This window comes from Lampris incognitus, chromosome 6 (assembly GCF_029633865.1).
Source record: "Lampris incognitus isolate fLamInc1 chromosome 6, fLamInc1.hap2, whole genome shotgun sequence".
Lineage (NCBI taxonomy): Eukaryota > Metazoa > Chordata > Actinopteri > Lampriformes > Lampridae > Lampris > Lampris incognitus.
Genome location: NC_079216.1, coordinates 40,624,001 through 40,637,916, shown reverse-complemented (window position 1 = coordinate 40,637,916; position 13,916 = coordinate 40,624,001). Strand labels below are relative to the sequence as shown.

The window sequence follows — 13,916 nt, the reverse complement described above, 5'->3', positions numbered from 1 at the left end:
GCACAAACAGTTTGATTAAGAGGGGACGTCACTGTTCAGGGGTGCGGGGAGACAGATAGACACACAGGTGGCAATCCATTGTTTGTGACTTGAATGTCGCTGGTGTGCTCTGAGGTGTTATGTGGCGTAGCAGAGCAGCGCCAGACCTCCTGTCATCCTCTCCTGTACCAGGAGCCCCACAGTCTTTCATGTCTGCTCGGCTGTTAATGAGAGCTGATAGAAAGAGGGGAAATGCCCCCACCACAACCCCCCTCCCTCTGTCTCTATGTCTGTGTGTGTGTGTGTTTGTGCATCTCTCTCACTCTGTCTCGCTCTCTATCTCTGTTTCTGTGTCCCTCCCTGTCACACACACAGACACACACACACACACACATGCACACACTTCTATGTGTTTCTCTCTCTCTGTCTCTCTCTCTCTGGGTCTCAGGGTCTATCTGTCTCCCTCTCTCCCCCCCTTACACACACACACACACACACACACACATACACACAACACACACACTTCTGAGTGTTTCTCTCGCTCTGTGTCACTGTGTGTGTGTCTCTGTCTGGGTCTCTGGATCTATCGCTCAGTCTCCCCCCCTTGCGCGTGCGCGCATGCACACACACACACACACACACACACACACACACACGGAGATGAACCCACTGGGTATACGTTTTTGCGCTTTCAAGTATACAGATCAGTGTGTTTTGTGCATGTGTGTTGCAAGTGCATGGATCAGTCTGTGTGTGTGTGTGTGTGTGTGTTTGTGTGTGTGTTTTTGCGCGTTTGTGCATCTCTCTCTCTCTGTCTCGCTCTGTCTCTATGTTTCTCTGTGTCCCTCTCTGTCACACACGCACGCACACACAGACACACACACATACCTATGTGTGTTTCTCTGTGTGTGTGTCTCTCTCTGGGTCTCTGGGTCTATCTCTCTGTATCCCTCCCTCCCCCCCTTGCACACACACACACACAACACAACACAACACAACACACACACTTCTACGTGTTTCTCGCTCTGTGTGTGTCTCTCTCCGGGTCTCTGGGTTTATCTGTCTCCCCCCCCCCTTGCACACACACACACACATGCACACAACACACACATCTGAGTCTTTCTCTCTCTCTGGGTCTCTGGGTCTATCGCTCAGTCCCCCCCCCCTTGCGCATGCGCGTGCACACACACGCACACACACACACACACGTAGATGAACCCACTGGGTATACGTTTTTGCCCTTTCAAGTATACAGATCAGTGTGTTTTGTGCATGTGTGTTGCAAGTGCATGGATCAGTCTGTGTGTGTGTGTGTGTCACAGATGACGGAACGCCTGTCTCCCTGACCCCCACAAAGAAAAAGATCTCTCCTAATGGCACCAAACTTGTCCTGACACTTCAGTTTCTGTGTAGCTGAAGCCGCTGTCTTTATCAGCGATCATTTCCCCTCTCACACATGCGTCCCCTTTCTTCCTCTCTCTCGTGATCAATCCATCTCTGTGTTCATTGATCCTTTCTCCGTTGTTGTTCCTCTCCCCTGTCGTTTCTCCGCTACGCCCCCCCCCCCCATTTTTTCAAGATCCATTCAAGCCGACTGTGACTAAAACTTATGGTGCACCTATTTTTCTCTTTTTTCCCCCCTCATTATTTCTTTTGACCCAGTTTATATCTCCCTGCCACCCGATCACTACTTGAAAAATAACTGTTGTCAATACAGTATCGCATTTTGTGTTTAATGTGTATATGTTTGTATGCATATGTGTCTATGCATGTGAGAGACAGAAAGAGTGTGTGTGTGTGTGTGTGTGTGTGTGTGTGTGTGTGTGCATGCCTGCATGTGATTGTGTGTTGGGGTGGTCACACTATCGAGTACTGCACCACAAGCTCTGAGAGAATTGCTTCTACAACAGCCTCTGACACGGCTTCATTCACACATATCGAAGCTAATTCTCCCAGAGGACGTGGAGAAAGGTGAAAGCAGGAGTGGAAAGAGAAGTACGAAAACAAGAGGTCAGAGGAGGAGGGAGAGGGGTGGACGTGCAGATGGGGGGAGGGACAAATATACATTTCCTTTCTTCCTCCTTACCCCTGTACATGTACGGGTTTGATCTGTGAGCAGTTGCCATGTAGTAGAGATGTTAAAGCGGGTTTTGACAGTATTACGTCCGGCACTGGTACTTCAGATTTAATGACTAGGTGTTAGAAGCAGAGGGAGATAGAAAACGATACATGTGAAAGCTAAATCCAGGTAGTTTGCCAGGAAGTGAATATGGAGAGCATAACAAGCTGGGGTGTGGGGAGCATGAGAGGAAGAGTGAATAGAGCAAGGCAGGAAAAGATGCAAGCGGGATTTAAAGCTAAATGACTGGAGAGCAGCAGAGAGGCCTGCGCTCAGTCTGGCGTAAGCACATAACATTGGAGTTTCATCTCCTATGCACTTTCAAGTAGGAAGTAGAAAGGGCTTGCTTTTAGCCAGGCTTCTCAAGGAAACGTGTGAGACAGTCTCTCATTAAAGGTGACCTCCTGGCACCTCTCTGATGCTGAGGCACTGTGCAGAGGCACCATTTAGATCCTTTATAGACAGCTACAGCGCCCAGGCTCAGCACGGTGACATCAGTGGTGTGTGTGTGTGTGTGTGTGTGTGTGTGTGTGTGTGTGTGTGTGTGTGTGTGTGTGTGTGTGTGTGTGTGTGTGTGTGTGTGTGTGTGTTGGATGCTGGCAGCTGTACCTGTGATTCATGAGCCTGCAGCAGCAGTAAGGGCCACTGTGGTGTAGGTGTAGATTTGGCTTGTTTCTTAGTTTGGAGGTAGAGACTGGAAGATGTGCTTTAGGGCACTGGTTTTTTTTTTTTAGTTTTAGGGATTAGCCTGCTAACAGATTTGGGATTTGTAGCAGCTCCATGAAACAAGAAGGATTTAATAGTGCCTACATGCACATCTGTTGAAACATTAAACCTTACATCACATTGCAAGGCATCAGGGATTGAAGGATTGTTTAAACAAAATGTAATGTTGACAAAATATAAAATGTGGAAAAAATATTCAGTACACGCACAGGGAGTGTTTGACTATAATGAAGCTTTATGGAAATAAGTATTTAGTAAGCTTTTAGTGTTCTGCTTTGCAGTTTATATATTTTCATTTATCTTTTTTCTTTCTCACGCTCGAATTTAAAGTTACTGTTCTGACGAATGTCATCTTTTTGCAGTTTACTGACACCTGTGGTGATACATGGTAATTGCGGTTTTTTTTTTAAATAAAAATCTCCTTTATCCCCACATTTGGAAAATTTTCAACACAAATAAAAGATTAAAAAATATTTAGAAATAAAATGTTCGAGTATTTGAACAGAACACTCAACAAACTTATTTCTAAAGCACCGGAAATGAAGATATAGACACGCACAAGATACTCTTTCACATGAAAATAAGTTAGACATCAACCTGAATAAAAAAATAAATTAAATAAAAATCAAATAACATATTTCAACAAGCAACATAATATAAAACACAGAAAGTGCTAAATTATTTCAAGTAAGTCACACTATGGTACGGTCATGTACTTCACATAAGAGGTGAAACCCATTTCTGTGAACAATCTGAAGTGATTGACAAAAAATAAAAAATCAACAGTCAATCACTATAGGAATGTAAAAGTCTGCAAAGGATATAATTCTAACGCCGGATGGACACGTATTGCACAGTTAAATATGTTAATACCACATGTTGTAAGGCATCAGGTTGGGCATCAGTGGGGGGGAGTTGATGTAACTGGTATTTCTGTGATGGCTTGGCTAAGAGCAGTCACACTGGAGGAGGAAGACAGCTTTGCTGATGTTTCCCTCGTGGCATCTTTAGCACTAAACTCATAGGATGGAATCAATGCCTCTTAAAGGGATAGCAAACCTTTTTTGATGTTTTTTTATCTGTTTATTGGGCTTTGCAAAAAAAAAATCCCCCCCCATTTTTCTCCCCAATTGTATCCAACCAATTACCCCACTATTCTGAGCTGTCCCGATCGCTGCTCCACCTCCTCTGCCGATCCAGGCAGGGTGACAGGCTACCAAATGCCTCCTCTGATACATGTGGAGTCACCAGCCACTTCTTTTCACCTGACAGTGAGGAGTTTTGCCAGGGGGACATAGCATGTGGGAAGATCACACTATTCCCCCCCGAACAGGTGCCCCAACCGACCAGAGGAGGCGCTAGTGCAGTGACCAGGACACATACCCACATCCGGCTTCCCATCCACAGACAGGGCCAATTGTGTCTGTAGGAATGCCTGACCAAGCCAGAGGTAACATGGGGAGTTGATCCGGTGATCCCCGTGTTGGCACGCAATGGAATAGACCGCCATCCCACCTGGACGCCTCTGGTTTTGCAATTTTTTTAAACATGAGACAAACAAATAATGAAGCATATCCATCCCCTCCTTCTTTCCCTGCCTCCCTCCTGTCCCCAGAGAGATAAACAGGAAAAAAATGAAGGGGGTTGTTGGCATTAGAAGACCATCAAGTACAGAATAGATAGTGGGAAACGTCAGAGTACAAAAGCAAAACAAACAAAAGTGTAGCTTCAAGCAGCAATACACAGAATCCATATATGTTGCATGTAGCACAGGTGACATAATCATATCAAAGACAAAATTAGCATTATGTAAAATGATGTCTAACATCATGTGTAAATCTCAAGTCATGCCATTACAGTAACAATAGGGTTCCTGCAGTGGACCCCTAAAGAAAATGGAGGAAAAAAAACTGTGTGTGTATGTGTGTGTATGTATGCAGAACATTCTATCTAACCTTCTGTGGCTTTGACTATCCCCATCTAGAGCAACTGTTAGGTCTTCACATAGTTCAGAAAAGGTGACCCATTTTTTTTCAAAGTTTCTCAGTGAACCTTTCAGGGAAAATCTAATCTTCTCTAACTTGATGTAGTATAACACATCTTTGATCCATCTACTGTGGGTAGATGTTTGTACATGTTTCTATTTAACAGGTATTAGACGTCTAGCTAAAAGACAGGTAAAAGACATACTTCTATTAAGATACAGGGGAGTGTTAGTCCAAGGGGTGGGGGGGTGCCAAACAGTGCCGTAAGAGGATCCAGGTGGAACATCCACACCAGATATATCCCCAAAGGATTGATAAATGTCTGTCCAGAATTCAAATAAGCGATGGCAGGTCCAAAACATGTGAAGCAGGTTGGCAGGTGATTGTCCACAGTGGTTGCATGCATCACTTGTACCGGGAAATATCCTTGCTCTTGAGGCAGTGTGAACTAGCCCCAAAAGTGTCCCATGTCCCTTCCATCAGCTCCACACCCAAATCCTGATCCCAAACAGCTTTGAGATGGTTAAGAGTCTCGGGCTTAATGGAATCTATTTCAGTGTATATATAAATGAAATTGGGCTCTTTACATTGCAGTGTTTTTTTTATGTGTTTATGCACTCCGATTCCCAAACATTTATTCAAAATTAAAGTCACCAGTGTCATTACATCAGCACCTTTCCCACCGATTAAAAAAAAAGAGTTGGAACTGTTTTCGCTTTAAAGTTGAGGTGATATGTGCCAAATCTGAGGTGATATTTTCACTCTTTCATAAAATATGGAGCTTGGTACTTTTGTACAGTTTGGGGCACTAAAGATTTCAAGAAATGGAGCCATCGCAAAAATGCCTCGTGGCAGCCATTTTATAAGATAACCTTTATGCATCCCTGAAGGGAAATTCAGGTGTAGATAGCAGCAAAGAGGGTAAAAAAAAGACATCAACAGAGTAGAGTAACACAAATAGATAGATAGATAGATAGATAGATAGATAGATAGATAGATAGATAGATAGATAGATAGATAGATAGATAGATAGATAGATAGATAGATAGATAGATAGATAGATAGTTGTGGTCAGTCACCTCAGGATCAGAACAATACTAAACCTAATACTAAACCTAACAATTCCAAACAACATCATAGATATGAGATCAGCATCTACACATATATTCTGCATATATGTATGTGTGTGGCATAGCATATACACACATACGTGAACAGTAGCAACTTGTACACTGGAAAACAGTACACCTTGTGCAATATGCAAGGTACGGTACAGTCAGGTGGGTCACTAGATCAAGTCAGCCCAATCACAAGTCAGAGGGCTCAGTGGCAGTCTATGGAGGTCAAAGAGTCGGTCCTAGTCAGTCCTTGTGCAGGGGACAGGGGATCAAGGAGTCGGTCCTAGTCAGTCCTTGTGTGGGGGAGGGGGGAGCGGGGGGGTCAAGTTTGGGGCAGGGGTTTTCGTTGTTTGCTGGGGAGCAATGAGTCTGTGACTGAATGTGCTCCTCCTCCCCACTATCTCATCGTGGAGGGGATGGGAGGAATTCATCAAGATGGCAGCCATCTTCTTCCTCATCCTCCCCTCCACAACTGCCTCCAGGTCATGCAGGTCAACCCCCACTACTGAGCTAGCCTTCTTCACCAGCTTGTTCAGTTTGCTGGTATCTCTCGTGTTGGTGCCAAACCACGGCGAATAATAGGACACTGGCAACCACAGACTGGTAGAACATTCGCAGCAGCCTGCTGCACACATACTTACTTTACTTACTTTACTTTTTGCCTTAACCAAATTATATATTTTGCATCATGTCTCCTGAACCAAACATGGTAACACTGCAAAGGTGATGTCTACCCCTTTGTTTTGATGGCCAAGGATTACAATGGTACCATATGCAACATCATAAACTTTGGAAGTAAATCTTTGCATTTGACACAGCGGCAGCTGGTGCTAAAAAAAGTGGGGGGGCACAATTTACCTTGGCGCAGCACACCTGACAGCTGCTTTAATGTCCACACAGTCACAAAGTTAAGAAGGACAATGTAGCCTATAGATATTATCAGGAGTACAAACCCTGATAAAATCTATAGGCCAAGGTTAATTGTGCCCCCCCCCCAAAAAAAAAACATTGTTAGCACCAGCCACCACTGGGACACATTCTTTTTAAGCTAAGTTGCTAAGGTCATGTTGCATATGGTTCCCGTCACTGTATTGTCGAGGTTAATGAACAGAAGGATTAAGCTTTTAAAACTCTTACACCACATGCATACAAAAGACATATCAAAATGTCTAGCCTAGGATCTCAGATACGTCACTGAATTCACCATAACTATTCACCTGAACAGTTTATGATGTTGTATATGGTATCGTTGTAATATTTGGCCATCAAAACATAGGGGTAGACATTGCCTATTCTGTGTTATCATGTTTTGTTCAGGAGATATGATGCACAATACATAATTCAGTTATGGCGGAAAATAAAATGGCCCCCGTGGCTCCATTTCTGAAAATGTTCAAGGCGCCAAACTGTAAAAGTGTACCAAGTTTCATGTTTTATTTTATTTTATTTTTGGGGGGTGATTTTTTCTGCCCAATTGTATCTGACAAATTAGCCCTCTCTTCCAAGCCTTCCTGGTCACTGCTCCACCCTCTGTGCCAATCCAGGGAGGGCTGCAGACTACCACATGCCTCCTCCGATACATGTGGAGTCGCCAGCCGCTTCTTGTCACCTGACAGTGAGAAGTTTCGCTCGGGAGACATAGCATGTGGGAAGATCACGCTATTGCCCCCAGTACCTCCTCCCCCCGAATAGGTGCCCCGACCGACCAGAGGAGGCGCTACTGCAGCGACCAAACCACATACCCACATCCGGCTTCCTACCCACAGACATGGCCAATTGTGTCTGTAGGGACATCCGACCAAGCCGGAGGCAACACAGGGATTCGAACCGGGATCCCCATGTTGGTAGGCAACGGAATAGACCGCTACACTAGTCGCCCACCTGGTTGCCCCCCCCCCCCCAAGTTTCGTTTTTTATGAAAAAGTGAACATAATTTTCACATATCACCTGTACTATTAGTTCTGGTACTAAATGGCTTCTTTCAGATTGTGCTGTTGCTGTATCTTCTTGCAAACCACAAAAGCTTTGTTTCTTCTTCCTCTGCATTTGGCTGCTATGCTCATGATATAAAACATTAGGCACCGAACCATTTACACCAAATCATACCCGACAGTAACCATCAAATGGAATAACAGCAAATGCATTCTTTGTTTGGATAGGTTTGGATATTTTATAATTTTTTTTCTTAAATATGTAGTGATAGGGGCGTCTGGTTGGCATAGTGGTCTATTCCCTGTGGCAATCCCTGTGTTGGCCTGCCAACACAGGGATTGCCAGTTCGAATCCCTGTGTTACCTCCGGCTTGGTCGGACATCCCTACAGACACAATTGGTCATGTCTGTGGATGGGAAGCCAGATGTGGGTATGTGTCCTGGTCGCTGCACTAGCGCTTCCGCTGGTCGGTCGGGGCGCCTGTTCGGGGGGACTGGGGTGAATAGCGTGATCCTCCCATGCGTTACGTCCCCCTGGCGAAACTCCTCACTGTCAGGTGAAAAGAAGCGCCTGGGACAGGGTGATTGGCCAGATACAATTGGGGAGAAAAACGAGGAAAATCCCCAAAAAAAAAAAAAGTAGTGATAGAATGTATCGGAAATGTCATCTGAGGGGTTTCTGAGTGGTGTGGCGGTCTATTCTGTTGCCTACCAACATGGGAATCCCTGTTCGCGCCCCCATGTTACCTCCGGCTTGGTCGGGCGTCCCTACAGACATAATTGCCCGTGTCTGCGGGTGGGAAGCTGGATGTGGGCATTTGTCCTGGCCGCTGCACTAGCGCCTCCTCTGGTTGGTCGGGGCACCTGTTCGGGGGGGCGGGGGAAACTGGGGAGAATAGCGGGATTTTACCAAGTGCTACGCCCCCCTGGCGACATTTGGGGAGAAAAAGGGGGAACCCCCCCCCCCAAAAAAAAAGAAAGAAATGTCATTTGATTTGTGTAAGGCTTCGGGACTGTAACTTTAAGTGAATTAAATATTTTTTGTGGTCTGAAATGGTTGTTGATACTGCTGTGCTCTGCCTTGATGTGTGATTCTAACATGTCTTGCTGTGTTTCTGTTTCTATCCTGTCTTCCCGTTACTGGGTACCTGTGGATGCTGCTGGCTATCGCAGTCTCATGTGAGTACACCTTTATCAACAGGGCAGATCATTGTAGAAAAATAAAGGCTACGTTAACACATGCGCGAATGCAGGCGAATAACCATTGCCTGCTGAGTAGAAATTCCTATCTTGTTGTTCTGCGTGTGGGTAGTGTAGGATGTGACGCCAAGTAGGGTCAACCGCACACACTTTGCTAATGGTTGGGGCTGTGATTTCGCCGATCAAAGTTCACAAAAAAATTTTTTAACTCCATGTGAAGCGAAGATGTGAATTTCCTTCGCCACCGGAAATGAGGGTTTTATTTGCTCCTTCACTCACCTAGAATGGAGGTGAAAGGGAGGCGAATATTCACCAATATTAATTTTGCACATGTGTGACTGTACTCAAAGACTGTCAGCCAGCTTACTGGGTGATCCAAGAGGTCAGAAACACAGCCGTAGGCATTTCACACAACTTGGGCTTGGTTGTTGCTTTTCAGACTAGAGACTGAGAAGAAGTTGAAAATTATTTTAAAATCAGTGCATCCCCTGAACTCTCCCCAAAAAGTGTTTGTGATTTCTAGAATTTTGCTGCAAATTTTGCAATCCCCCTCCCCCCATTAATCCCCATTGTTAATTCGACATTCGACGTTTGCATAATTGAAAAAGAAGTAGTTTCTTGATGCTGAAATGTTCTGTAAGAATCTGTATGAAAAGCTGTGTGAACATACAGATTTATATATTTTGGGCACGTTACACACGTGGAACAGTTATTTCGCATCATTGAGTAGCTTAATAATATACAACTTGAATGTTAATTCAGAGGCAAATAGGTTCCAACTAACAATGAAGACAATCTTTCAATCTCAAATGCAATAGAATAGTGGCATCATATAATTATCTGTTATCTTAAGAGACTGAGTACATACTTAAAAACCAACAACAGACCTTCTCCCACGTGAGACCTCTCTTCATGTTGCATGTGTGGAGGTGGCGGTAAAAATACCTTACCTCCACATTCTTGGTAAATCTGAAAATACTGGTTATGTTGATCTTTAATGCTTATGTTAGATGGCAAATGCAATATAATGGTAATTCTCAAGTCTCAAGAGCAGGTATCATGTAAGGCAACAGCCAAGTCAATGGAAAAGTAAAGTTTGTGTGTGTGTGTATTTTTGTGTGTGTGTGTGTGTGTACATGCATGCATGCAGGTGATTTCAACAGAGAGACAGGGGAACCATATCTTCCGTCTGACAGGTCAAGGTGCTGACCAGGATCCCAAAGGTCTCTTCACCATTGACATAGAGACAGGAGATGTGTCAGTCAGCCGCTCCTTGGACCGAGAGGCCATCGACTCCTACCAGGTTTGTCAATATACGTTTTTGTGTGTGTGTGTGTGTGTGTGTGTGTGTGTGTGTGTGTGTGTGTGTGTGTGTGTGTGTGTGTGCATGTGTGCATTTGTTGAGAATGTTTGCATTGTTTTTGTCTTTTTTTTCTGTTCAAGTGTATAGCCTGATGCAGAGTCACTTAATATGCATATGTTGCATATAAAAAGACACATCAAAATGTAGCAATGGACTGACAAATGTCTTTATTGCTACACAAAAAAACTGATGAGCACAACATTTTAGAGATTTTTTATTTTGAAAACTATTCAATAACCTCACCCTTATACAAAAAAAAAAAAAATGCAAAAGTGCACTTTTCCAAACTAAATGCTAAATGTTGTAGTATATCCAAAAATAGACCATTGATGTGTGAAGTGATTTTGGGGACACTACACTGTTTAAGAGTGAAGTTATTTAATATTTTTGTAGTGTCTCTTTTTGATGTTTCACATTTTAGATGGCCCCTGCGCACTCTTCTTTACATAAAGACTGGTGTAATTTGTCCAGCTCGCAGGACGGCTCGTTTTGGTTAAAATTAGGTTGTAGCTTGTTTTCTACCTCACTTACGATGGGAAAGAGATGCTGTTTGTGTTTTAACAATGTTTGGAACAATGCATGGAGTGCAAATCCAAGGGCAAAGTTTACAAGTCCGTGGGCACGGATTTGTAATCCAAGAGTTTTATAAACTGCGCACACAGATTACAAAACCGAGAGTACAGATTTACACATGGCTTTCTTTTTTTTTTCTCATCTGAACCCAGGGGCTGCATACAATACTGACATCAGTTTGAATTATTCTTTTTCCTCCTGTTTGACCTGTTGTAAGTTTTATTTTGCCAGTAGTTTATCAGATATATATATATTACTGTTCCTGGTGTCGTCTCTAACAGGATTAAAGTGGAGTCATCCCACTGTACCCGTTTGTGGAAATTGCAAAATAAAATAACCTCTTAGCTCTGTAGGCAGCCTGGTGTGTTCGTTTCATCCATTTTTTTGGGCTTTGATGAAACATTTGTGCATTGTTTTGCAGACACTTCCAGTGCACTACACTTTATGGTGTCTTATTAAACAGTGATCAGATCTTACAAGAGAAAACAAAGCCAATCCTTTCACAGGATTGGCTTACCGTCATCTTTGTTATTTAATTGGATAAGATTACATTACTATATTGTGGTTAGATTATGGATAAAAGGGTGTTCAAGCTGTGGAAACTACAGTAGGGCACAGTTCTCCAAGTACGATTCCACAATGCTATGAGAATTATATCTGTAAATGACAAAATTTGTAAGTAATGTGACATGACCAAGTACGCTTAATGTAGTGTAACGTGCATGGATAAGTAGACACGTTGGTCCTTGACCAACGGGTCAGACCCTTTAGTCGAATGGTTAACGTTGTCGCTTGCGGAGTGGGAGATACGGGTTCGCGTCCCGGCTGTGGCAGCGGTCTCCCAGACTGCCCCCCGAATTTGCTACATTGGTGTCAGAAATGGGATGGTGAGACCGTGAGGTCATTGGAAGGACGTGCGCCCAGAGGCGTGAAGGAGCTGATATGCTTAAATGCAGGGATGCACTTCCCGAAGGAGGGGGGTAGTGTAACGTGCATGGATAAGTAGACGCGTTGGTCCTTGACTAATGGGTCGGACCCTTTAGTGGACTGGTTAATGTTGTCGCTTGCGGAGTGGGAGATACGGGTTCGCGTCCCGGCTGTGGCGACGGTCTCCCAGGTTGCCCCCCGAATTCGCTACATTGGTGTCAGAAGTGGGATACGTGCAGACACGCTTTCCCAAAGGAGTGGGGTAGTGTAACGTGCATGGATAAGTAGACACGTTGGCCGCTGGCTGACGAGTCTGACCCTTTAGTCGAGCGGTTAGCGATGTCTCCCGCAGTGCGGGCGATATGGGTTCGCATCCCGGCTGCGGCAGTTCCTGTGGTTGGCCCCCGAATTCGCTACAATAGGTTGCACTTGGTCATCTTTCTTCTGTCAGCCCAGTTTCAAGTGTGCCACCTGCAATTTTTTTTTAGTAGCTGTTGTTGCTAACTCCTAATTTCCTTTTCTATCATTGCATGAAAATTTTGTAAATATTTTATTTAAAATCTTTGAGGAATCTCACTTCAAATCAACCTCCAAGAACAAAAAAAAAAAAAAAAAGCAGAGATGCATTTATCTGAACTCTGACCTTTCACCAAACAAATTCCTCAATAGATTAGTCCACTGTTGTCATGGCATCTGCTTCGTAATGTCTTATTCTGTCACTGATACACATTTGGTAACATTTTACTGCGCCAACTTGGAGAAATCCCACTTGGGAAACCCCTCTCAGTCCAAAAAGTACACACAGATACAGTGCAGTAAAACACATGTATCTGTCAGGACCTTCGCTTACTTCTAGGTGCAACGCACTCAGCAGCTCACTTTACCACTGTTACCAGACAGAGTGGAAAAACTGAATGACTTGGGGGAGCTACTCACGTCTGTCCAGGCGCGCACACACACACACACACACACACACACACACACACACACACACACACACAAAAGCCAATAACTTCCTGGTCACAACAAATCGGAAAAGTTAAATGAAAAAATCAAAGATGAGAAATATCCCTCCCCCCCTCCTCCTTTTCTCCCCAACTGTATCCGGCCAATTACCCCACTCTTCCGAGCCGTCCCGGTCGCTGCTCCACCCCTCTGCCAACCCGGGTAGGGCTGCAGACTGCCACATGCCTCCTCTGATACATAAGGAGTTTCGCCAGGGGGACGTAGCGTGTCGGAGGATCATGCTATTCCCCCTCCCCCCTGAACAGGCACCCCGACCAACCAGAGGAGGAGCTAGTGCAGCGACCAGGACACATACCCACATCCGGCTTCCCACCCGTAGACAAGGCCAATTGTGTCTGTAGGGATGCCCGACCAAGCCGGTGGTAACAAGGGGATTCGAACTTGCAATCCCCATGTTGATAGATAACGGAATAGACCGCCACGCCACCCGGACGCCCCAAATATCCCATTTTCTCATGTTCTATTCTTAACGTCAGAACAAAATCAAAACAACGAAAAACAGCCCATTGTTGGTTCTTTGATTTTGGATTTGTAAACGAACAAGGGAATAACAGGTCGTTATTGGTTTTCTGATTTTGCATTCTCCATCGGATATGAAATGATCAAATGATACATGGATAGTCCTAAAACCAGTTTCACACCAGTCACACAAAACGCTTCACTGCCGAGGCACTGTTTAATGCTGACATGTGGACCACTGCTGCAAATTGCATCAGATGCACATGACTTTGTGGTTCCGCAACGGGGGTGGAAACAGTTGCAGGGTTTTTTCTGCTTCCTCTATTTCTTTTCTTCAGTTTTGGCAAATCCTGCGGGTTTTTTTTTTCAGTTTGATTTCCGGAGGGGGGAAAAAGACGAAAATTAAAACAGCCTTTGGAGTGACTGGTCGTTCAGGAGTCGTGCTTGAATGTCCTATGTGAGTTATCCCCTTGGAGTGGCACCGGGAGCTAGTGGAGCAAAAGCATGGCC

The 13,916-nt window shown here is 44.5% G+C and overlaps 1 protein-coding gene across 1 annotated transcript in view; it reads left to right on the top strand.

Annotated features, from left to right (window-relative positions):
• cdh13 (cadherin 13, H-cadherin (heart)) overlaps positions 1-13,916 on the top strand; it is a 678,090-nt gene that overhangs the window by 140,704 nt on the left and 523,470 nt on the right. The window contains 2 exon segments of the mRNA XM_056282406.1: positions 9,032-9,037; positions 10,209-10,361. Coding sequence (XP_056138381.1) covers positions 9,032-9,037; positions 10,209-10,361 — 159 coding nt within the window.